The sequence below is a fragment of the Danio rerio genome, chromosome 17 (genome assembly GCF_052040795.2).
Source record: "Danio rerio strain M-AB ecotype USA chromosome 17, GRCz13ab, whole genome shotgun sequence".
Classification (NCBI taxonomy): Eukaryota; Metazoa; Chordata; class Actinopteri; order Cypriniformes; family Danionidae; genus Danio; species Danio rerio.
In genome coordinates, this window is record NC_141037.1 from 9,350,660 (window position 1) to 9,377,500 (window position 26,841).

At 35.0% G+C, this 26,841-nt stretch overlaps 2 protein-coding genes across 6 annotated transcripts in view; both read left to right on the top strand.

Annotated features, from left to right (window-relative positions):
* Positions 1-85: 85 nt before the first annotated feature.
* On the top strand, positions 86-18,513 carry si:ch211-236p5.2. Of its 4 annotated transcripts, none has more exon segments than NM_001444580.1 (9): positions 86-308; positions 1,658-1,843; positions 3,847-4,530; positions 5,618-7,531; positions 11,554-11,724; positions 13,324-13,494; positions 13,643-13,804; positions 13,994-14,034; positions 16,201-18,513. In NM_001444580.1, coding segments are annotated over 8 exon segments (3,855 nt in total). In that variant the 5' UTR covers positions 86-308; positions 1,658-1,670; the 3' UTR covers positions 16,740-18,513.
* Positions 18,514-26,719: 8,206 nt separating this feature from the next.
* The window catches only part of LOC147839919 (protein NLRC3), a 17,408-nt gene continuing 17,286 nt past the window's right edge, over positions 26,720-26,841 (top strand). Inside the window, exon 1 of one of the 2 annotated variants that reach the window (XM_087289894.1) lies at positions 26,720-26,841. This exon is cut by the window's right edge and continues 12 nt beyond it. The gene's annotated coding sequence lies outside the window, so the exon portion shown is untranslated. The other variant, XM_087289895.1, reaches the window with a different exon arrangement.

Here is a 26,841-nt window from a genome sequence, read left to right on the forward strand (position 1 = left end):
TGAAATAAATTTGTTATACAGCATCAAAAAAATAAGTTGCATGTGCACGTTCTCATTAGCTGCAGCTGTAAACCAAGTCCCTCCCATTTGAAGTCTGGATAGTGGTCGAATCTAGTCTGCAGCTGGATATCTCAATAATATCCTCGATTCTTGTGGTGTTTTTAAGAAAATACTAATTTGAGATGTTCTCCAAAATGACTGAACTCCTCGTAGGTTAGGAAGGATATTGAGAAGCAACCGCTATTTTGGAGCTATGGAGTGACTTCAGTTACTAACGGAAGTGAAACGAACCACATCGAGCGATTCGAGTAAGTTACTAATAACGTTAAAATTGACTTACAACTGGATTATTTACTTTTCACAGAGTGGTGAGTATATTTTATGAATGCCACTTTTTGCAGTTTGTGTCAGTTTAAGGAGATGACACACAACGACAAACGTGACGCAGTTGTTTGTGACTGCATTTACAGACCGTGCATCTAGCATTATTTGGTGTCTGTTGTATCGCGAATGTTCTCTAACGTTAAACATGTTACAGTATTCTATTTAGTTAGATAATTGGAGTTAATGAAGCTATAACGTTACAGTAAATTTGTCGTCACAACGTGAAACTTCCAACTTAAGGTAAAATTGATTTTATGTTTGTTCATTCGGAGTTTCTCCTTAATAATATAGTTGTTGAGGTTAAATTGGTTTTATGTCCCCACGTTTGTTCAGTGACAAACTCCCTTTATTGTTTACCATTGTATTTTGAATATTCGGTCTGAAATCACATGTGAATTAAATAGGCTATGACTTATTTGTGAACAATATGTTCTACTTTGATAGTCTTTGATTGGCTGCTAATGTCTAAATGTGTGGATATAAAACTTAAATTATATAGTTTCAGAAAAGTATTCTTGATATTGGAATCATATTAGTAGCCAACGACTATTACAGTAGGCTAAAACATTGTTCAGTCATTTAAATAGTGATAATGTTGTTTTGAATCATGTTTACATGTGATTTTAGTAATATTCAAAGTACCATGGTAAGTAATAGGGATGGAGTGTGTCACAGTTGTCACTAAACGAATGTGCTAATATAAAACTTTACCTCAACGTTTTCCAAGTGAAGTAATTCAGGTTCATTTTGATATCTTAGTGTTGTTAGTTTGACCAAACACATACACAAATGCAACATATATTGAAGGACAGAAACAACCACGTAAATGTAAAAAACACATTTCTGTATTATTCAAGCAATGGTAAATAATGTGCATTCTCTTACCATAAACACATTTTAAGATGCTCTATTCACTACTTAACTGTGAATGTTGTGGGTCAATTTTAGCTTGGCTTTTGCAGTCGGGAACAGTAACAAAACATCTGTTCTTGGCCAAAGTGTCTGCATAACATTGTGAACGTCTATGTAATTGTAAGAACAAGCATCTGGGTGGCATCCGGTCAACAGGCCTGTGTGGGGATTATATAAGAGGAAATGACAGCTTTTAGCATTAAAGGGATAGTTCACATAATTTATTTTCCCCTTCACTTTTTCCAGAGCTGTTTGAGTTTCTTTATTCTATTTTTTAAGGAAAAATGTTTATAAAGAAGTTTATTTTTCCTTTTGTATTTCTAAAGTCAATTCTATCATACATGTTTGCCCATTTTTATAGCATTGCCTGTAAAATGAGCCTCGACTCGAAGAGAAAGAGGGATGATGTTCAGACAGATGAAGCTGCATCTTCGGGGTCCAGCTGTGTGTCTGAGAGAAGTGTTGAATCCCTCCCACAGCCTCACAATTTCAGTCTAACAACACCATCTCCAGAAACCAAGCTTACCACAGTGACAGTGACCCCAGAGTAAGTGTAAACCTGATTTAAGTGCTGTCCTGAGACCTGGGGCCTGTTTCAGTAAGGAGGTTCAAACAACTCTGAGTTTAAACTTGAACTCTGAGTTGATTTACCGAGAGATTAAAAACTCGGAGTTTTCGCTTTCAGAATAGCTGATCTGAGTTGGGTCAATCAACTTTGAGTAGACCAACTCAGAGTTAAGCGCGCACACCGTGACTATAAAAAGGCATTATCAATGGAGCGCAGATATTATGAGTGACCATGGCAACATCTTAAAAAAAGAGATCACCATTTCTTTCCCCAGCTGAACTTGATCTGCTCATGCAAAGTTTTATCAAATATGAGTGTATATACTTAAAAAGAAGCAACCATCAGTGAAACAGAGACAGTTAGCATGGGAAAACAGCTGCTCAAGTTAATGCGTAATTTTTTGTTTAAATTATTTAAACATTTAAGTATAATAAAATAAGTAATATAATGTGTGACGTTTATACTTTTTTCTAAACTTTTATACACGTTTATCAGTTTTAATAGATTTAACAGTGCACTTGTGTGTCTTTTTATTGATCAAGTGATAGAGGTTGATATAACATTAAGAACCTAAGCAGTGCTAAAAATAAGACAAAATAATAAACCCATTAATCTAAAACAGTACATGTCGAAGGTTAAGCTAAATATTAATGGAAAAAAGGACAAGCCTTGTACGTGACTTTGTTCTGTGTGTGACAAAAATGTAGGCAATAGCTGTGTTTCCATCAAAATACAGGCTTACATAAAATTGTGCAAAACTGGAATAATGCCTAAAAGATGCGAATAAAGCAGCGTTTTTATCCAACGAGTCAAAGAGAACACAATCGTCACTTCCTGATTAACTTGCGCCAAATATCAACAGTAAAAACAGAATTTACTGTGGTAGAACAAGCTGCGTTAATGATTTTTTATTTAATACTTGCGCCTCAGAAGACACAATGAACACGTGGGGCGTTAGAAGCCAAACGCGGAGATCTTGACACGCTCCAGACGCTCGGAGGTAATTAATAATATACACTAATACTGAAACAGTTAAGGCATTTTAGAATGACTAAAACAACATTTAAGATGTTCTACTGTGTGCTCAGTCAGATGGTTTGTCCATTTACACACATTTTCATCGTCATCTCTAACAAACTTTTTTTTAATGTACATACTGTAATTTGTTATGTGCACTTCGTAGTTTATGCGCATCTTTTCTTATCAAATAAAAGTTTAACCTACTCAGTTATGCAAATGTTTTATTATGCATATTTTCAAAAGTTATGTGAATCATGACGTTTCCATCAATCCAATCGTTTTTATGGGCATCTTCAAAATGAGCTCTAAAATAGGTCTGTGGAAATGTAAGACTAATGCGAGAAATACGCTTCATCTTTAAAAAAGGGGAGGAGACCGACAGAAACTCAGAGTTTAGAGAATAAAACCTGCTCCGTACCAGGTTAGATTCACAGAGTAAGTTACCACAGTAACTGACTCTGAGTTAAAGTTACCTTTCTTTCAGAAACAGGCTTGACTTACCCTGATTTCTTGAGTTTAACAAACCTGCCATTTTGAAACCAAAAACCCAGAGTTTCTCTCATTTCAGGGTTAAAATACTCTGAGTTTTCACTTAACCTCCTTTCTGAAACAGGCCCCTGGTCTACAAAAAAAAATGACTTGTTTCATACCTGTTTGAGTCCTGTTGAACACAAAAGATATTAATTAGATGGTTCAAAATTAATTAGAAAAATGTAACCATTGACTGACTTAGTATTTGTTTTTCCTACTATGGATTTTAATGGTTCCATGTTTTCAGTTTTTTTCTAAATATTTTATGTTCGATAGAAGAAAGAAATTTGCTTTTGTACTTAAGTTTGAAAGTAGGAGTAAATTTCATGATTTGCCAAATGACATGTAGAGAAGCTTGATGTACTCCTTATGGGCTTTGGTTTTGTTTAATGATGATTGGACCATATTTAATGAGATCCTCTTATTTTCAGTCTGTTGACAGGATCTCCAGAATCCAGCTGTGTGTCTATAAGAAGTGCTGAATCCATCCCACAGCCTCCTAATTTCAATATAAGAACACCATCTCGAGAATCCAGCTCTGTGTCTATGAGAAGTGCTGAATCCATCCCACAACCTCCTAATTTTAATCTGATAACACCATCTCGAGAATCCAGCTGTGTGTCTATGAGAAGTGCTGAATCCATCCCACAGCCTCCTAATTTTAATCTGATAACACCATCTCGAGAATCCAGCTGTGTGTCTATGAGAAGTGCTGAATCCATCCCACAGCCTCCTAATTTTAATCTGATAACACCATCTCGAGAATCCAGCTGTGTGTCTATGAGAAGTGCTGAATCCATCCCACAGCCTCCTAATTTTAATCTGATAACACCATCTCGAGAATCCAGCTGTGTGTCTATGAGAAGTGCTGAATCCATCCCACAGCCTCCTAATTTCAATATAAAGACACCATCTCGAGAATCCAGCTGTGTGTCTATGAGAAGTGCTGAATCCATCCCACAGCCTCCTAATTTCAATATAAGAACACCATTTCGAGAATCCAGCTGTGTGTCTATGAGAAGTGCTGAATCCATCCCACAGCCTCCTAATTTCAATCTGACAACACCATCTCGAGAATCCAATACTAACAAAACACAGAGAACAATGAGTCCTGGGTAAGTATAAACTTGATTTAACTGCTGTCCTTCAAACATTGCTTTCTTCTGTTAAATACAAGAAGATATTTGAAAGAATGTCGGAAACCGGTAACCATTTACTTCTATGGTATTTTGAATTTTTTTGTATGGATGTCAGTGGTTACCAGTTTCCAACATTTTCTAAATCTTCCATTAAACATTGTGAGTAGATTTACATTTTTAGATTAACTATTCATATTTAATGAGTAAGGGTATTTTCAAATATTAAATATTGTGAAAGATTATGGATGATGTGTTTCAAATATTTGTAAAAAACTAATCACAAGATTTCCAAATGAATGCAGGCTTTCCGCGGGGTCTTAAAGTATTAAAAAAAATTATAAAGCAATTTTAGAGATATTAAAGACCCTTAAAAAGTATTAAAAAGTCTTAAATGCTACTTTACAAGGTATTAAATGTGGTATCAGTATGCTAAAGTTTGCCTGAATATCTTTAAATAATGGGATGAGTGTAGTTTATGTAAAGGGCTTTGAATTGCCACTGTGTATGAAATGTGCTATATAAATAAACTTGCCTTGCCTAGTTTATGAAGTCAAACAAATCCTGCTAGAAATTGCGCTACTTTGTTAACTGCAGTAACCAGGGAAACACTGTTATTCATGCTGTTTTAAAGGCGCCACCTGCTGAATTAACATTTTTATTCAGTAAATGAATACAATTTTAGTTTAGGATTTGTTTCTTGCAATCAGTATTTAGTAAATGTACTTCAAGTTTTATAGCAATATTACCGGTTAAAACCTGAAGTGGTGATGAGATCTTAAGATGTATGCAAAGAGTCTTAAAAATGTCTTAAAAGGTATTGAATTCAAAATCTGATTCTTGGAATTGATATACAAAGTGAGTGAAGTGTATGTGTGATGCTCAGGTCATTGCTGAAGAGACAGTGGGTGGTTCAAACAAAAGCCTTTCTCATTTTTGAGATTTTTAGAATATACATTAATGCATGATGACCATAGTATATGAAATGCATAAATAAATCTGGAACATTCAAATCATTCTCTAAATTATAATGCTTTTTTACTGTTCATCTCACTGTTTTCTGCAGACTGAAGAGAGATGCTGCTGTCAGATCAGTGACTGACCAACACAAATCATCCATGAAGGACAAATACGAGTTATTTGAGGGAATCAATCTAGCAGAGAATCAAACACTCCTGAACAGCATCTACACACAGCTCTACATCATAGAGGGAGAGAGTGAAGGAGTGAATGAAGAACATGAGGTTTTACAGATGGAGAGAACAGCCCGAACACAAGACACTCCAATCTACTGCAATGACATATTTAAACCCTTACAAGAACCAGAACATGAGGAGAAAGATCAGATCAAGACTGTTCTCACTAAAGGCATCGCTGGAATTGGAAAAACCGTCTCTGTGCAGAAGTTTATTCTAGACTGGAGTGAAGGAAAAGCCAGTCAGGATGTAGATTTCATGTTTGTGCTTCCATTTCGAGAGCTGAACTTGATTAAAGATCATCAGTACAGTCTTCACACACTTCTGCTGGACTTTCATCCTGAACTTGAAGATCTGGACTCAGAGATGTATGAGGAGTGTAAAGTCGTGTTCATCTTTGATGGTCTGGATGAAAGCAGAATCACACTAAAGTTTTCAGACATTGAGAGAGTTAGTGATGTGAATGAGTCTTCATCAGTGGCTGTGTTGATGTCAAACCTCATCAGAGGAGATCTGCTTCCCTCTGCTCACATCTGGATCACCTCCAGACCAGCAGCAGCCAATCAGATCCCTTCAAAATACATCAACCGTCTGACAGAAATTCAGGGATTCAATGATTCTCAGAAGGAGGAATATTTCAGGAAGAGAATCAGCGATGAGCATCAAGCCAACAGAATCATCTCCCACATCAGAAGATCCAGAAGCCTCCACATCATGTGTCACATACCCGTCTTCTGCTGGATCTCAGCCACTGTGCTTCAGAAGCTCCTGAATGAAGATGACAGAGCAGAAATCCCTCAAACTCTGACTGAAATGTACATCCACTTCCTGCTGACTCAGATCAACATGAGGAACCTGAAGTATGAAGAGAGAGATCCAGAGAATCTCCTGGAGTCCAGCAGAGAGATGATCGTGAAACTCGCTAAACTGGCTTTCAAACAGCTGATGAAGGGCAATGTGATGTTCTATGAAGAGGACCTGATTAGGAGCGGCATAGACGTCACTGATGCCTCAGTGTATTCTGGGATTTGCACTGAGATCTTTAAAGTGGAACTTGTGATACATCAGAGGAAAGTCTACAGCTTCATTCATCTGAGCTTTCAGGAGTTTCTCGCTGCTTTCTTTGTGTTTTACTGCCATGTAGTCAAGAATGAGAGGGCGCTGAAGTTGTTATTTGGCCCCAATATCCGTTCAATCCTAGAACAATGTAGATGTGTTTTTGGATTACATTGGGATGGTCCTGAAATGCATTTGTCTAATCTTCTAAATGAAGCAGTTCTTGAATCTTTAAAGAGTGAAAATGGACACCTGGATCTTTTCCTGCGGTTTTTGCTGGGTGTCTCGCTGGAGTCCAATCAGAATCTCTTACAGGGTCTACTACCACACACAGAGAGCTCCTTAGAAAGCATTAAGAGGATCACACAGTTCATCAAAGATAAAATTAAGGGCAAACAGCCTTTTGGTTCTTCATCTACTAGTTTAGGACTGCTTTCATGTGATATGGTAAAGCCAAACAATTTGAGTGTTTCTGCTGAAAGATCCATTAATCTCTTCCTTTGTCTGCTGGAAATGAAGGATCAGACTCCACACAGAGATATTCAAGAATTTATGAAATCAGAGCATTTCTCCGTTAGTCCGCTCACTTCCTCTCACTGCTCGGCAATCGCCTACATTCTTCAGATATCAGAGGAGGTGCTGGATGAGTTTGATCTGAAGAGATACAAAACATCAGATGAGGGCAGATGGAGACTGATACCAGCTGTGGTGAACTGCAGGAAAGCTCTGTGAGTATTGGTTGATGTGATTAAACTAAATGTGTCTGTTTTTTGAGACGCAAAAAACAGCACAAATATAAATTGCACACATAGGCCTACAATACGACAAAAATACAGCTGAAATAAGGTAATTGTCATTTCTTGTAGGTGTGTTTTACAGTCGTTTTGTGTATTTATTTATAAAGCGCAATAAAGCAACAGTTGTTGACCATTGTGCTGTATAAACCTATAAGGAAATGATCAAAAATAGATAGCAACACAAAAACAACATACAATACATCCAACACACGACATGGCAACAACGATAAATAACAAGACACCAGGGGTGCGTTTCCAAAATAACGACCTAACTTAAGGCTGAATTATCATAGTATGATGCCTCGTTTGGGAAAAAAAAACTATGTAATGACGAGTGTTTCCCAAAACCCGTAGTTTCTCTGTCGCAGATCCATTGTTTAAACCACATTTGTTACAACAAGGCCCACATGGAATCTGCGTGCGCAGAATTCCGCAGATTTTTAGCCCACTGTTTTTTCTGTTTATTTACTTGTGCAAATGTGTGTAAGTTTATATTTATTCATCCTTTAAATTAATACAAAAAAAATTATTAAATATGAGATACTTGCTTTGTTTACCAAATAAAGTGGATCTAATTAGATTTGCATTGTAAACATGAAATAAAAGTGGGGTGGGATAACTACTTCTTTAGAGAAGAAACCCATAATATCTTTGTGCAATTTTTATTAGCTTACACGCACACACATTTAAAATAAAATGCAATATTAGATTTGGTAAAAACATGCACTCGTTTTCCATATCAATGGAAATATATTTAAACGGCACATATAGGGCCTGTGTTCCCTTCACAAATATTATTGGGAACATAACATGTTCAATTTTAAAATATATAATTACTATATATATTTGACATATAAATAAATAATAAGGCGATTTATTGAGAAATGAAATTTATTATTTATTAGCAAATGAAAAAAAATCCTATTTTAACAATAATATTAATGATTATGATGATGATTGTTTATTATTAAGTAGGATATTTAATTATTTATTACAGTCTACTTTTACAATTTGACACATGCAAACCACTCCAGAAATGTTCTAACCAACAGGTCCATGTCATATACAGTACAGAACTTAATAACTAACCTACTATAAATTAAAAAGCTTTAACGTATGCTATATATTTTGTTTTCACAAACATTGGAGACGTGACAAAATTCTGCTTTTAAATACATTAATAGGTCACCTATAACTTTCTCATGTCCCACGGCTGTGTTCAAAATGACATCAATGGTTTCAAAGTGCACTGTAAAGGGAGCGCAATTGTAAACATGAAGATCGCTAAAACTGAAATGTAAAAATACTTTGAAAGCAAATTACACCTAAGAGAGATGACTTTAATGCTTTTTTAATTTTACTCTTTCCAAGTTTAAATGTAAGAATGTTCTAAATGAATAGGCCATAGTGGTGATTACGGGGAATAGAACACAGCCAGGAACTATGTTTCTGACTACAGCTCCAGCGGTGTAGTTGCAAGTGCACGAGTTTCGGACGCAGTTTGCGAATGTTCCTTAAAGGGGTGGTCCAGAATGTTATTTTTAAGGCTTGGTTGTGTTAATAAGATGCAAAGCAATGTGTGCTCATGTTTAACTTGAAGGAAATCGTGTTATTTTTTCATAAATCTCACTTTGATTATACACAGCTACTCAGCTAACATGAAAACGACTGTCATATTTCCTAGTTCCTCTAAAAGGCCCACCCTCAAGTGACTCTGATTGGTCATCATCATAATATGCTGTGATACGCCGATCGGCTTCACGTCACGCCCTGACAAGCACGCGCGTTTTGTGTAAACAGTCAGTCAGTCAGTCAACACGTGTCTGTAACGAGTGAAAATGGGATGCGGCTCCTTTAACTGTTTCTGTGCCTTTTAGTGTGTTTATGCGTGTATACGATGAAGTATTTGTAACACGAGAAGCGCATGTGCGCGGGAGAGATTTTTATTGTTCTTTTTCTCTCATGCTCGGATTAAGTTATTTTCTGTGGTGACAGAATAAAGCACAAGATGTGAGATGAGACCTTTGTGAGCCTGGATTGATTTGTTTTTGATGTTACACTCCAGTTGGGAAATCATTGCTGTATTTTTTTTAAATCAATGCGTTACAGGACGTCTTTCATGCAAATGCGGAATATGCCTGTGTAAGTAACATGAATCGTTCACATATCTTTTGCGACTTTATTGTCCGAGTTGTAAAACGCATAGCATAGCTGCCTATAGAGAGAAATTCTGCCGTCTCACACAGAGAGACGCAGGTGCTGGCCAAGAGTGCGTGTATGTGTATGTGTGTGTGTGCGTTTACAGCCGTTTGATAAATATGGATTTGTAACGTTAGCTAAGTCGTTAGCGGTTACCATAATTTCCCGTTGTTTACATCTTTGCTACAACACACCGTTAAAGTTAGACACTGTACATGTCATGATCAATTTTAACAAATAAAAACACTTACAGGTCATGACTCAGAGTTCACAGCGTCTCCTTGCTCCATCTTTGAGGAGATTTTAACTGAATCCAGCACTGAACTGGGAGAGATTCTGGAAGCTGTGTTTTGTCAAATCATGCTTGCTATGTATTTTATAGTTCTCTGGAACATAATTAATATTGAACTGTAAGCACTTCTGTGTTTGGGTCGTGTCATTTGGAAGCCCAACAACAGAAACAGAACAGCTCTGTGGAAACAGCAGGATGGCATTTCTCTCTCTGCAGTAACGTTACAGCGCCTCTGGCCACGGCCTTTACCTGCGCAGTGTGGGATGCGCAATAACGAACTTTTGTGATCTCACAGGGGGCGGAAGTATTTTTTGTAGTCCCCAAAATTCGTTAATTGTAGGCGTTGCTAAGCTAACTCTGTACAAATCAAGGTCTCCCTTTGCATTAAACTTTGAATATTTTACATTCAGAGATGCTGTTTATGTTCACACAGCTACATTACACATCAACTGAAGTTTAAAATATAATATCGTAGTGGACCACCCCTTTAAAACAGTGGATTTGGGAAATGGCAAATCAACGAACTATGTTTGTAACGACGGAACTTGCAACCTTAGTTGGCTAACAATGGTTTTGGGAAACACACCCCAGATTTCTTCAATAGGATCAAAGGTTATTAGGAAATTGTTCTAATAGACATAGGTAGCCCGTTCCACATTTTAGGAACTACTACAGAAAAATCTCCTTTTTTTCAATTTAGATCTGGGAACTACTAGAATTTTCTTGTTCGATGACCTTAAACATCTGCCTGATATTTTAACAGTTAAAAATTTAGAGAGATAAGTTGGAGCCTGGACATTTAATACCTTAAAAATGTACATTAAAATGTTAAACTCAACTTTAAAACTTATCGGCAACCAGTGTTGGGAGCACAGGATAGGAGTAATGTGTTCAAACTTACAGGTGCCAGTAAGAAGCCTGGAGGCTGCATTTTGGAGCACTTGAGGACGGTTTATAGTATTGTAGTATTCAATCAGTAGTATTCAGGATATTAATAAATACTACAGAAAGTAATCAAATGTAAAAATATGACACTAGTAAATAGTTTTTATTGTATTTATTAAATACACTTTATTTATTCATTCATTCATTATCTTTTTGGCTTAGTCTCTTTATAATTCTTTGGTTTCCACCGTGGAATGAACCGCAAAATGGGGGACACCGGAGCACCCGGAGGAAACCCACACCAACACAGGGAGAATATGCAAACTGACCTAGTCAAACCAGTGACCTTCTTGGTGTGAGGCGATGGTGCTACCCGCTGCGCCACCGTGCCGCCCCTAAAAGAACTTTTGAATGTATTTAATATATTATAAAACAGCACCTCTGCAATTTTTAAAATAGGCGTTCATTAAAGCTCTTCTTGATAAAGAGTAGTTCATCAAGCATGTGATCAATGTTGCAAATATCTTGTAATTTAACACACAATATCCTTTTTGTTTGACTCTGTTTTGTGTTGTAGACTTGACTGCTGTAATCTCACTGGTCAGTGCTGTGAAAGTCTGTCTTCCTCTCTACAATCATCAAATTCACTGAGAGAGCTGGACCTCAGTCACAATGACCTGCAGGATTCAGGAGTGAAACTGCTCTCTGATGGACTGAAGAGTTCACAATGTCAGCTTGAGATACTGAAGTAAGAAAAACAGATTTATTGATATTACACAGCACCAAAGTCTGCTTTTGCACCACCAGTTAGAATCTGCATAATATCATTGTGCCTGCTGCAGCCATGGTACAGCAGCAAAGTTCATTGATTATTATGCCGTTGGTCTTGTAGCACCATTACAGATGAGTCAAGCTTTAAATAGGAATATTATAAAAACATTTTTTTTTTAATTTGAGCAAGATTTTAATGGTCTTATTCAATGGCTCTTGCTAATCAGTGGTGTAGTCCTAGAAAAAAAGGTGGTGTACTATTACACCCGACACAAATTTTAAATAAAAGTAGGCAAAGAAACGACGAAAGTCAATGTTTCTTCGATTCATTGGAGATTATATATATATATATATATATATATATATATATATATATATATATATATATATATATAATTTTTTTTGTTGTTTTTTTTTTATTGTTTTTTTTTTTTACATCAGTTACCTGTATTTAAGTTAACTCAAAAGGGCCTGTGCATACATGGAAAGACAGCTTTTTAGCTTACTTTCTTTACTGGCTTATTACTTTACATTTTATAGGTTCATTTAAACATCAATCAGCAATTATTTTTAATTGTCACATTCGTGCATGCTTGTTTTAAACCAAAGGAGTCTGTCTTCTGTTGTCGCTATTATATACTAGTAGTTACCCTTTTAAATCGCACATTGTTACGCCATTTATGAGTAATCTTTGCCTAATTGTTTTTAGTGTTGTATACCGTATAGTGTCGTTCACTAGCGGCACAATTAAGACAAATGTGAAATACTGTTTTACAGGGGCGATTTTAGGATTTTAATTTTAGGGTGAATCAGGATCAGATCCTTTTGGGGTAAACAAAGAAAAATGTGTCATATATATATATATATATATATATATATATATATATATATATATATATATATATATATATATATATATATATATATTTAAGTAAGAATTGTAATAAATAGGCACATCTTAACAAATTAAGTTGTGAGTTAAAAAAAAAAAAACCTGTTTGGTATACAGTTAAAGGGGACGCAAATAGATGTAAATTAGGGAAGTTTAATCAGAAAAACAAGTGAGTATACTGATGGTATACTCAATTACTGATCCTTAGAAGTGGTAATACCCAAACAGCTCATGGAAAAAAGTAAGCATACTGAGTATACGTTCGTATAGCAAGGACTACACCACTGATGCTAATCTATTCTAAAAGGGCTCCTGTCACACCTGGAGATTGGCTAAATGTAATAAAAATTTTGAGTAAAGGCTATAAATACTGATGTACATGTGATTTTATTTTTAATAAATTTGCAACAATTTCAGAAAATCTTTTTTTCACATTGTCATTATGGGGTATTGTGTGGAAAATGTTGAGGAAATAATGAAATTTAATCCATTTTGGAATAAAGCTGTAACATTAAAAAATGTGGAAAAAGTGAAGCGCTATGAATACTTTCCAGAAGCTCTGTAAGTACAAAAGAGCTTATCACCCTTGCATGCATTTCCTATAATATTTATATTATGGTGAAACTAAAGCATAGATTATTAGTTGTGTGATCAATTTCAATCATTTCTTATCCTGTGTTGTAGACTTGCTGACTGTAATCTCACTGGTCAGTGCTGTGAAAGTTTGTCTTCATCTCTACAATCATCAAACTCACTGAGAGAACTTGTCCTGAGTCTCAATGACCTGCAGGATTCAGGAGTGAAGCTGCTCTCTGATGGACTGAAGAGTTCACATTGTCATCTGGAGATACTGAGGTTTGAATGTGTATTGAAATGTGACCAGTCAGTGTCATAATTTTGTGTCATTGATTATGGATTTAAATTTTCTTTTGATAGTTTAGGTGAACTATCCCTTTAATCAGTTCTAATATTGCAGATGATGTGATGTTGTGTGTGTTTGTAGGTTATCTGGCTGTATGGTGACAGAGGAAGGCTGTTGTTTTCTGGCTTCAGCTCTGAGATTAAACCCCTCACACCTGAGAGAGCTGGATCTGAGCTACAATAATCCAGGACAATCATTAGCTGAGCTGATCTCTGATCCAAACTACAGACTGACCACACTCAAGTATGTTCAACAATAAAAACATCTAGTCTTTTTTGTTTGGATGTGTGTTTGAAATCAAAAAAGCATATGCTGCACAGAATATTAATACTGATAAAGATTATAAACCTGGCAAGCCACATTTTTGTTTTGTCCAAGAACCATATGTGCGGCTTTATTTTCTTACTTTTTTTTAATTCTTTTATTTTATAGTGTGGATCATGGAGGAAAGATCAAGGCAGGACCACAGAAATGTAGGTCACCAACTCAAGCCTTCTATTAAGTTTTTATTGGACAAATAATACTTTTTTAAAACTACTTCTTAAGCTACCTCATTGAAAGTACTAATATACTAATAGTACTAATATAGAAAAGATTTGGATATAGTTATTATATTGAGGTAATAGTTTGTGCAATATCCATTTTAAGAAGAGATGTGATAAATTACATTTATTTTATGTTCCAAACATTTGTGTGTTGCATCTATATGTTGTTCATACAAATTTGACCAATCAAATTGAGCCTCAATATCTATACACCTGACTCCCCAATAGGTGCTGTAATGATTTTAGCAAGACCGGCTTAAAAGTGAACCTCATGACTCAGAGCAGATAGTTGAAAATAAATACTAATGCTTGGAGCTATGGTGAAAAACTATTTCAGAAATCGAGCTCTAAGCATTAGTATTTATTTTCAGCTCTTCGCTGTAAGGCATAAGGTTCAACTTTTAGCTGGTCTTGCTAAGCGCTATTCTCTCTTGAATCTTGAAACTTGCATAACTTAAACTTGTATGTGCTCTTCCTCTTGAGCATTTGAGTGTATGGTTAAAAACTAGCAAAGAACAACATTTGCTGTTTAAAACAATCCTAAAGTGCCGCCTGTTGTTCAAAACTAGCGCCATCTGGTGTTTAAAAACTAGCCTAGAGCACTGTATGCTGTTTAAAAGCTTCCCTAGAGGACCATTCTGCTATTTAAAAACTAATATAGAGCACTATTCTGATATTTTAAAAAGTAGCCTAGAGCACCATCTGCTGTTTAAAAACTTCCCTAGTGCACCGTTATGCTATTTAAAAACAAGCCTTGAGCACCATCTGTAGTTTAAAAACTAGCCTAGAGTGCCATTTACTTTTTGAAAAAACTAGCCCAGAGCAGCGTCTGCTGTTTAAAAACTAGCCTAGAGCCCAGTCTGCTGTTAAAAACTACCCTAGAGCGCCGCCTGCTGTTTGAAATCTAGCCTAGAGAGCTGTCTGTTGTTTTAAAACTAGCCTAGAGCGCCATCGGCTGTTTAAAAACTAGACTAGAGTACCGTCTGCTGTTTGAAAACTAGCCTAGAGTGCTGTCTGTTGTTTTAAAACTAGCCTAGAGCCTCATTGGCTGTTTAAAAACTAGACTAGAGCGCCGTCTGCTGTTTGAAAACTAGCCTAGAGCGCTGTCTACTGTTTAAAAACTAGCCTAGAGCAACGTCTGCTGTTTAAAAAAAATAGTCTAGAGTGCAGACTGTCGTTTAAAAACTAGCCTAGAGTGCCATCTGCTGTTAAAAACTAGCCTAGAGCGTTGTCTGTTGTTTAAAAACTAGCCTAGAGCGCCATCTGCTGTTTAAAAACTAGAGCGCAATCTGCTGTTTGAAAACTAGCCTAGAGCACCATCTTCTGTTAAAAGCTAGCCTAGAGCGTGTCTGCTCTTTGAAAATTAGCCTAGAGCAACGTCTGATGTTTAAAAAATAGTCTAGAACGGCATCTGATGTATAAAAACTAGCCTAGAGCGGCATCTGATGTTAAAAAAACTAACCTAGAGCATTGTCTGCCTTTTAAAAACTAATCCTAGAGCACAGTCTGTTGTTAAAAACTAACATAGAGCACCATCTGCTGTTAAAAACTAGCCTAGAGCTACATCTGCTGATTAAAAACTAGCCTAGAACACCATCTGCTGATTTAAAAACTAGCATAGAGCAACATCTGCTGATTTAAAAACTAACAGAGCAACATCTGCTGTTAAAAACTAGCATAGAGCACCATCTGCTGTTAAAAACTAGCTTAGGGCAACATCTGCTGGTTAAAAACTAGTATAGAGCAACATCTGCTGTTAAAAATTAGCACAGATCGCCATCTGCTGTTAAAAAAACTAGCCTAGAGCACCATCATCGGTTTAAAAACTAGCTCAGAGCCCCGTCTGCTGTTAAAAGCGAGCCTTGAGCACTATCTGCTGTTAAAAAATAGCCTAGAGCACTGTCTGCTGCTTCAAAACTAGCCTAAAGCGCCTTCTGCTGTTTTAAAACATTATCACATATCCCAAATTCTTCTAGTATTGCAGGTAAGGTTTATTAAATAATTTTTTTAATTGAGAGATCTACACACACACACACACACACACACATGCACAAACCTCACTGTTGATTTGTTTTATTATCTTGTTGTGTTCAGATGCGTGTGATCTCACACTGGATTTAAACACGGTCAGCCCTTATCTCTCTCTGTCAGAGGGCAACAGAAAGATGACACGTGTGCGAGAAGAGCAACCGTATCCTGATCATCCAGAGAGATTTGATGAGTACAATCCTCAGGTTCTGTGTAAAGAAAGTCTGATTGGACGCTGTTACTGGGAGGTTGAATTGAGTGGTGGGGAGATCTACATATCAGTGGCATATAAAGAAATCAGCAGGAAAGGATGGAAAAAAGAATGCTGGATGGGATTAAATGAAATGTCTTGGATTCTAAACTGCTTTAATAAGACAGTCTATGTCAGACACTATGATAAGTTTAAATTATTACATGAATTTACCTGTCCCATTAACAGAGTAGGAGTGTTTCTGGACTGGCCTGCTGGCACTCTGTCCTTTTACAGCGTCTCTGACACAAACACACTCACACTCCTACACACATTCAAAACCACATTCACTGAGCCAGTCCATGCTGGATTTAGGATTGGCTGGGACTCATCAGTGTCTCTGTGTGATTTATAATCCACTTTCATCAGACAGATCTGAGAGACTGGCTGTAAATACAACTATGCTTGTTACATGTTCAGGAATGCTGTGGGTTATTCTGGACTCCCATCCTATTGACTTTATTTTTTACATACAAGCAGGTGCACTTCTATTGATCTTTAGATGTTAAAAAACAGCTCGTTGTGCTGCTTGATGTTGCAAACTGATATTTTCTTATTATATTATTCTACTTTTTATGTACAGTCATGAACACACTTGTTTGTAGAGCAAATAATTTCACTGTTTATTATTCCTAGTCATAGGCAACAGAATCGGATGTAATAAAACATCGCAAAAACCAGCGCACTTCCGCATTACAGTATAAGGTTGATATGTTTCATATATGCAAAAATATTGAATGGTTATATTCCATTCAATACATTTTTAATTAACGTGTGAACACCAGAGCGTTTAGAGTTATCAGCTTCAAACTTCAAGACTCTTTTTCTAAGAATGTCCAGCTGGTGGTGCTTGAATGCTTTAAGGTGCAGCGTGTAAGTTTGACACCCAGTGGTTGAACTAGGTATTGCACCCCTGGTTCAAAACACATGCAAGAGCAGGTTCCTAGATTGACGATACCAACAAAGGCTGATTTAAATCGTGTTCTATATAAAAGCAACGGCATGCGATAGAGGGAGTATTTTCCATGCTAAAAGGAGTTTTTTTATCCTAAGACCTGGAAATTTATATTTTAGAAACTGCTTTTATTTCTTGCAGCTGAACAACAGAAAACTGACAATGATCACCTCAGGTACACCTCATGTGCTTTATTCAGTGTTAAATGCTCATAATGTGAGTTTGAATGCCATTTCACATGATATTTATTGTCATACTTCTGAAAGCAGCAGCAGATAGTTTAGCTCAGACCATGACAGTGCAAACCAACACATATCAGTGACTTAGCATCTACATTTAATAATGTTTAATATGTATTAAGTTGATTCTGAAACTTTTCTTTACGTTGGAGTGCAGAGAGTGCACTATTCTGTGCTTATGATTGGCTGTGTTTACATTTCTGTCGTGGTTCGTCTGGTGCAAACAGCCAAATTGTTTATCACTGCAAATCTAGTCACGTAGCGTGTCTTAAGGACACAGGGCTACAATGTAACCTGCTCACCTTATGTTCATAATATTTATATTATATTATTTATAACTCTGAACCTGCATCTCATTTCAGAGTCTGCTACTGTCCACCGGTTTTCGGTTTTAGACGCCTGCTTTGAGAGCCTTCATGACTAAATGAATCAAATATGCAGTTTTCCATCAAGGCAACTCGGGATGCTCAAATATAATTGGCTAAACTGACATTGAGTGGGTTAAAGGGACAAAAAAAAGACAGCGATTAGACACGGAAAACACATTTTCAAAGGAGAATATCTGACTTTAGCATTGTTTTTCAGATAAACAATAATGTTCTCTTAGCGTGTTTCTTAAATATCTGCAAACATATTATGGTATTTTTACGCTTTTAAAAGAGTCAAAAACTTTTAAGCACTTAAATTTTTCCAGCTGAGATGCTTTTTTCATTTGGAATCCATGGCTGTAACATAGCAGTATGTAATTTTGAAGAATATTACCGAAGGCAGTAACCAGTATTATTAACTTCTTCTTTAGTATTGTTGTTTATTCATTGTACATGAACTATAGAATGACTGGTCAGTGTATTTGTTCCGCCCCTTCACTGCTGATTGGACGGCTGGGTAAAAAATTGCAGATACAAAAATACAGTTTGCACAGCAGCGCATGGTATAACAGGGTTGTCATGCCCGTAGCCAGGGAGTTTCAGATGGTTCAAACGAACCACCCCCCACGACCAAAAGGTCCAGAATTTGTCCTTTTAATTATTTTGTCATTTAATATTATATATTTATAATGTAATTAATATATTTATATTTAATATATATATATATATATATATATATATATATATATATATATATATATATATATATATATATATATATATATATATATATATATATATATATGTACCTAAAGTTAGGTACTTCCTAACAGATGAAAATCTTTTCCTATCCATGAGGTTCTAGGCTAACTGGCCACATTAGCCGGGATGTCCTATATGTTTATTGACTGGTCCAGTACATGACCTCCCTGAAGACCCACTGACAAAGGTCCAGAATTTGTCCCATACATGAGTTCATTTGTCCTATTTTGAATACTATGCCATGATAAGTAATGAAAATAATCCATCCAAAAAGGCTTTAAGACCAAACGGAGTCCTCTGTCGGCTGTTGCTTCGGTGGGACTATAATCTGCAATAAGAGAAGTCTTCTTTCACTACTGTATTGTTTTTACACGACTCTCTTCTTTTTTTTTTTGTACTATCACGGTTACATCAAAATTAGTAGACTATAAAGTATTAATTATTAAGCCAAAAAATATAAAACCCAATTATGTATACACTACTATTTTTTTATAAAAGAATGTGCAAATAAAAATACACACTTTTGTCTTTGCAGACTTTTCGTCTTTGCATTAACTAGTTTTTCTCAGATTTGAAATTTGCAAAAGAAGAAGTGCATTTCTCTAAACAGAACATACAAATAGCAAAACAGCATGGATTACCTGCAAAAGTCAGTCTCTTGCTTAAAATTTTTAGTTCATCTCTCAATGAACATGTCAGTGCCGTCAGAATGACAAGTCCCTGTGTCATTGTGTACGGATAAGACAGTCAAATTACTTACTCATGTTGTCAGTATAACAGTGTACTCTGGAGGGGTGTTCTTATGTAAGCTATAGCTATTATTAAATTTTTTTGCGGTTTGTACTGAAATTTGTTGCCAGATCATCATCATGTCCTTGTGATACAGAAAGGAAAATACAGCACTGCATAGGACAAAGAAAAAAAACAAAACAAAAGTAGAAATGTGAACATACGACAATCTCCCTTCAGATACACCTCACCTTCATTAGACAAAGTCCAGATTGACCTGGAAGCAATTTACCAATTATAGATTTAGAAAAAAGGTCTAATGGAAATGTATAGAAACATGCATTGACTAAATATTATGACAACTTGTTCAGCTTCTTATATATATATATATATATATATATATATATATATATGACATTAACCTTTTTTCCTCACCACCCACTGGTCATTTTCACAAGACAAAATTGTGTTTTTGGAAAATGTACTTTATATACAGAAATATGACTTTTGCATGCTAAAAGAGACATTTTACTGAATTTGGATCATTAAAATAACTCTTGACTACCAATATTATGATATAGATACCTGCTGTAGTCAACCTAAAACCTACAGTAGTTTGACAGAAAAACAAAACAAAACCCATTCTTGTCTTAGGACATTTTTAGTAAGCAAATGTTTGAGTAACAGTAAGTTCATGACATGTCAAAATATATAGTATATTCTGCTGGTTTAAAACATACAGAATAATAATAAATACAGTTATGTAACAACCATAATGTCACGATTACCAGCGATCATTCTCCAGAAATCGCTGGTTCTCTCACAATATACATGGACTACACTTCCGCCTTCCCCTGGACTACATATTCATACATGCTCTCCGGTTACACTCACACATGCTCACTCATCAAGATTGATTACATTGTCACCAGCTGAACCTTGTCATAGACTGATTACACACCCAACATTAACCACTCATTTACTCATCCAGCTTGCCAAGTCTTGTTAGCTTTCAGTGACATTACAACGCGTTTCTCCGTGTTTAGACCCTAGCCTTGTTTACCCTTGTTCTCATGTTTAGCCGCCTGCCTTATGACCTACTGCCTCTATATTGATTACGACTCTGGATTTGCCTTCACATGTAGGTGTAGTAACGAGCAAACAAAGCACAAAGGCAGAACATTTCATAGGTAATATTATGTTTTTTTCTGTTTTTGTATGTTCTGAACTTTTGTGCTAATCAGGTAACGTTATTGAGGATAACAGTCACTAACTGCATTCACCATACGGCAAAGTAGCTCCAACTCACACTAAACACTCGGCTTATGCTAGTTTTGTTGAATAAAATCAGCAAACAATGTAAATTAAATATGACAACGAGATGCTGCGCTGCCAGAAACTTGTATTATTGTCGGCTAACATTAGTAAAAGATTCATTCAGGGGGTTTAATTCACAAACGAATCGCTCCCTCCGTCAGTATGAGAAGTGAAAGCAGGAGAGGAGGTGTGTTTCAGGACATGATTAGATCAAATTTAACAGGGAGGGTGAATAGTACATTTCTGTACACACAAACACAAGCTTTTTGTCAGGAATGCCCGTGCGGTCACTGATCCATCAATGTAGAAAAGTGATGTAAAATTGTAATTTTCGTAATTAGAAAAAAAAAATTACATACTAACATCCAGGAAAACTCCCGATCATAGATATGTGTATATGTGTATATCTCTGGCTTTGGATGGCCACAGTCCTCCACTGTACCTTGGTCCAGCATTCATTTCAAAGGAGCACTACCCTGTAGCAAGATGGCGGCACTATTGACGCATTCCGTCCAATAGACAACAATAGGCCAGGCGACATCTTGTGTATATGTCTATGAATGACGACGGCTTGATATTTAGCTGGAGTGGTATTGATGGTAGCTTATGTTTTGATTGCTGTGTGGAGTCTATTTATGGGTGTTATTTATACATTTATATTTATGAGATTTACTGTGTGGTGTATTACAACTTTGGGTTGATGTGAAATGATGATGTGTTGCACAATTACGGTTGATACCCCTTGTTAAATGCCTTGTGGTGGTCATTTTAATTGCCTTACCCAATAATTTTCATGCAGTCCGCTAACAATCTTTACATCATGAACTCTGTGTACTTTTTATTCTCTACCTGCTGCTCCCCTTGTGTGGAATTTTTAATATTTGAGATTATTGTATAAAAGTGAAACTAGTATTTAAATGAATTGAGTGTTTAAATTTTACTTTATTGTGGCCCAAAATAAGTACTGTATTTTGTCCAGTAAAGAACTTGTGTTGTGTGTGTGAATACTTTATGCCCTTTTTGGAGGGTTACAATTGCTTGCCTGACTAAGAATAAACCTGCATTTGGATCTTACCTCCAGTTGTGTGTGTCACCCCTGTTGTTACACATAACATTACCATTATATCTCAGGACATTTGTGATTAACTTTTTATCAACTACAGCAAATGTTGACTAATGAAGGTAAATTTATAACCATTTATTTGTTAGACTACTTTACTGTCAAACCATGTTGCACAAATGCATTCAACAGACTTGTAAGACAGTGCATTGCTGTAAAGGACAAATAAAACACGAGACGGGTATTTAGAAAGAGTGTAGTTTATTTAGTTTGACATGCAAACTTATTTAAACTAGATAAACTTTAAGAAAACAGCCCGGAAACATATTGCGCGCTCATCCAAATAACGTTAACCCGCGGTTGTCTTCAGTCTTTCTTTGCTCAACAACTCTGCTGATAAACAAAGCAAAACATTAGAACAGCCAGACACAGTTAAAACATTACAGTTACCATGGTTTCTATTTTAAACTATAGTAAACTAAAGTTTGAAACTATAGTTTAAAATAGACGATGAGTGGGCCTTGCTGCTCCCATCTACCATAACCCTCGCAGCGGGGTCCCACTACCGGCCTTCCGTGTTTCCCTGAGGGTCCTCACGGCTTGTATTGATCCCTGCCTAGGGTTCACAAGCCGCCTCGCGTGGCTCCACTCGTACTGTCAGGTATTTAACTCACCTTGGTCAAGTACAAACAGCAACACTGAGCGAACTGATAACACTGACAGAGAACCGATGAGCTTTATATGAATGCAGATGCAAATGTTTACAATGCCACGTCACTACTGTGAGTTTCGTTGTCATGGTGAGCGCTGAAGAGAGCACACCTGATTAGAGCATACAGGCTCGGGAATCTCCGTCACGGCGAGTTGCGGTCGGCTGTGGACAAAATCCATATTAAATATACTGAATATTTATTTTTACATTTTTGGTGCTGTGTAATTTTCTATTATGCAGTAGATTATGGAGACAGATTAATATAATTAAAGACAGATGCGGGACATGAGAACAGAAAGTGAGCCCGTCTAGGATACACTGCTCTGAACAATGACTCTGACAAACTCCCAGTGGTGGTGAGCTTCTTATTATCCAAGAGCGCCCTCTAGCGGTCACATAACCTAATAGCATATTACTTTCTACACTACATCATGCCCGGGGGTGGATTACCCCCACCCGCCGAAAGGGTCCAGCGTTTGTCCTCTTAATTATTTTATCTAATTTAATATTATATAAAATATTCAATATATAATATATTCATATTCAATGTATATTCCCGTCACGTCTGTGTTTTGAGGCCGTTTGACATACTGAAGACTTACTGACAAAGATCCAGAATATGTCCCATACATGAGCTCATTTGTCCTGTTGACTGCTATGCCATCATATTCATAAGTAATGAAAATAATCCATCCAAAAAGGCTTTAAGACCAAACGGAGTCCTCTGTAAGCTGTTGCTTTGGTGGGACTATAATCTGATGTAAGAGAAGTCTTCTTTCACTACTGTTCTGTTTTTAAACAGAGAAAACATTTTACAGGCAACTTTATCAAATGTACTTTTTTATACCAAAGAGACTAGAAAAATTCTGAAAATTCATTATAATTGTTTTATTATTATTATTATTATTATTATTATTATTATTATTATTATTATTATTATTATTATGTTTTAATTATTATTATTATTTTATTGAAATGGCCAAATTCTGTCTGTGGACAGTTGAATATGCGGGCCAGTTAGTTTTTTGTCTAATGACAGTAGGCTACTTTTTTTTTTTACTTTAAAACTTTAACAGATTGCTATTTTTTCCTAATCATACATCATGTAATAAGTTAGTATTTTGTTAGAGTCTTGTTTTAATTTTTTTTATTGCAATTATTTAGGACATATTTTTAGTACATTTAAAAAGTGTGGTTATGATGATATCTGGCTAGCTAATCCAGCAACAAAAAATCCCTAAAATAAAGTTAAATCTCATAGTTAAATTTAAAAAAAACTATGAGACGGGCCTGGTTGTGCTTATTGTCTTAATGAGTTCTGGGTGTGTTTTGAGCATAACATGCATTAAACCAATCAGGAAAATAATTCCTGATTATTCCTGAATACAACATAGTGCAAAATGAGAAAATTATTGCGTTGGTCTGAAAATATATTTATAGCAACACATCACACCAAACACATCTTGCGTCTTATTGCGCTGGGTGTATGATAGAGCCCCTAGTGTGAACTCTGTAAAGTGTTATTATATTTTAAAGCTATTGTAACTTGTGTAAAAACATTTATATCACATCTGTTGCTTGAGTTAAAAATGCCCTTTAGCTGTTATAAATGTATTGTAAACTATGCTACAGTTAGTTGCCAAGCAGCACAGGTGTATATTTGTAGAGTACAACAGCTTTGAACACGGCTCAACGAATCACAAACACAAGAACTATTCTGCTTTCAAAGCTAGTATAGTATTGCATCAGGGAAATCATTCTGGATAGAAAGGATTTTTTTCTTAATGCTTAATAGACTCATCAACAAAACTTATTTGACGTTTATGAAAAAATACATTATATTGTAAAACTGCAGATAAATTACTGTATGTATGCGCGTGGCAGCTGTATTGTCCTAGCGCATACTTGCACCTTAACTTTTCCTGATTTTGATTGTAATGTTTGTCTTTTGAAAAGCTTCTTGGAACAACAATTATTAGGAAAAGCGCAATTCTAATCATTGAATGTATATAAAACATGTTGCGCAGCCCAGAAACACTATAGTACAAAGAAAGAGATTTTTTAAACTGCTAATTATACAGGGTGCCCACTGGGGTCTTAAAATTTCTAAAATCTCAAAAAACTTAATTTTAGACCTTAAAAAGTCTTAAATCTACTGAAATATTGTGTTGTAGGTCTTAAATCTTTTTTTAAACGGGTCTTAATTTTTCTTTGTTCATGCATCTACCCAATCTAGCCATTAATAACACCCAATCGCCAACAACCCTTCTCAATTAAACCTTTAAGTTTTTATTTATCTATTTACCATAATGGTTTCTAAAGACACTGACCTATATTTTTATTGCAAAATTATTATTAATGTTGTTATTATTATTACTATTATTAATCTTATTATTATTATTATTATTATTATTATTATTATTATTATTATTATTATTATTATTATTATTAATGTTATTATTGTTATTATTATTTCTATTATTATTAATGCTATTATTATTATTATTATTATCATTATTAATGTTATTATTATTATTATTTCTATTATTATTATTATTATTATTATTTCTATTATTATTATTTATATTATTATTATTAATGTTATTATTTTTATTATTATTATTATTTATATTATTATTAATGTTATTATTATTATTATTTATATTATTATTATTATTGTTATTTATATTATTATTATTATTATTAATGTTATTATTATTTATATTATTATTATTAATGTTATTATTATTATTATTATTATTATTATTATTAATGTTATTATTATTATTATTTATATTATTATTATTATTATTATTATTCATGCTATTATTATTAATATTATCATTATTAATGTTATTATTATTATTATTATTTCTATTGTTATTATAATTATTTCTATTATTATTATTATTATATCGTATTGATAAAGTTGTTTTATAAATAAAGGGGTATTTAAATTATTTTAATGTTGTATTATATTCAGGCATTTGGGATATTTTGAATATATATCATGAAGTGAGTTGCAGATCAAATTTTGTAGTTTGTTTGTAAAACATTGATTGTTTTGTACAAAGACAATAAAGATGTTACAATTCAAAGAGGCTTTAATTATTCACCACAGCTAATGACAGTAATCTAAAAGCATTTAACCTGTTAAAAGAATGATGTTTCCTTGTATTGTCTATAAAAATAAATAAAATAATGTTTTATTGAGCCTAAAATGTTGGTTAGTCTATATAAACCTATTGTATATTGAATTGTTATTCATACTTTTATCATAATAGTGCAAATATAGGGATAATATGTATTAAAATCTGAATTTAATAAATGTAAATGTAATAAATGTAAATGTAAGGGAGAAGCAAACATTTCCACATTGATTAAAATGTAAACCAGTTTTTTTTTTCTTGAACCTTCATACGTTTGAGAACACATCAGAAATCTGTTTTATTAATACACACAATGCATCAGATGACGTTTTTGTCAGGTCAGTACTCTGCTTCAGGATTTGTTTCTTCAAGGTCTTTTTCCTTTTGCCTTCTTTCCTTGTGAAAATTGGAAACGATTGTGTTTTCGTATGTTATGCAAAGATACAAACTGAATATCACATCACACAAACATGACAGAGTACTGCAATATTCGTAGACACGCACAGAAAGAAGAATGAATGTGCTGCCAAGTTCAACCATCATAAATGTACACTTGCAAAAAAACTAAATCTGACATAAATTTGCATTATATTGAATTTAAAATCTATTCTTGTGAAATTAGAAGCCAGTTTGATAGAAGTGAAACAGTTTTAGCTTTTGCAGTATTTTAATTAAAAAATAAATAAAAGACACACAGATCATTGTAATAGGAAATAAAAATATATGCAGTGAAAAGTATCCAGGTTGTGTCCTTTCTGTGGTTATATTTATACACCACTAGGTGGCCACATCCGCATCATGGATATTATGGACTCGTTTAGATAAACAAGGACGCCAAATTCAGTGTCTTCATGGGAATATTTTTGTAGATGAAAAAAAGTGTAATAATTTGTGACGAAGTGTCTAAAATGTAGCTTAACTTCTATTTTATAGAACACTCGGATTGGCTGGACATTCAATACAAAGAAAACGCTTTCACCTGAGCATTTCTACACAGGACAGACACTGCTGGTAAATGTTTAACCGTTACCAGTGAAATATTTTATCAGCCGCCATTTTGTGAATGAAAGTGAGAACACTATCAGGAGAGTATTGTGAATGTGACTTAATTTCATGTGATGCAGCTATCAAGAGACATGGATTTATAAACTATACGACGATCTCTT

Bases quoted from the DNA above. Each gene is read 5' to 3' on its own strand.
- si:ch211-236p5.2 (XM_087289244.1), top strand. From the start codon at position 1,671: ATGAGCCTCGACTCGAAGAGAAAGAGGGATGATGTTCAGACAGATGAA. The intron at 11,725-13,323 runs GTAAGAAAAACA...CCTGTGTTGTAG, and splicing joins TGTCAGCTTGAGATACTGAA to ACTTGCTGACTGTAATCTCA. The intron at 14,035-16,200 runs GTAGGTCACCAA...TGTTGTGTTCAG, and splicing joins CAAGGCAGGACCACAGAAAT to ATGCGTGTGATCTCACACTG.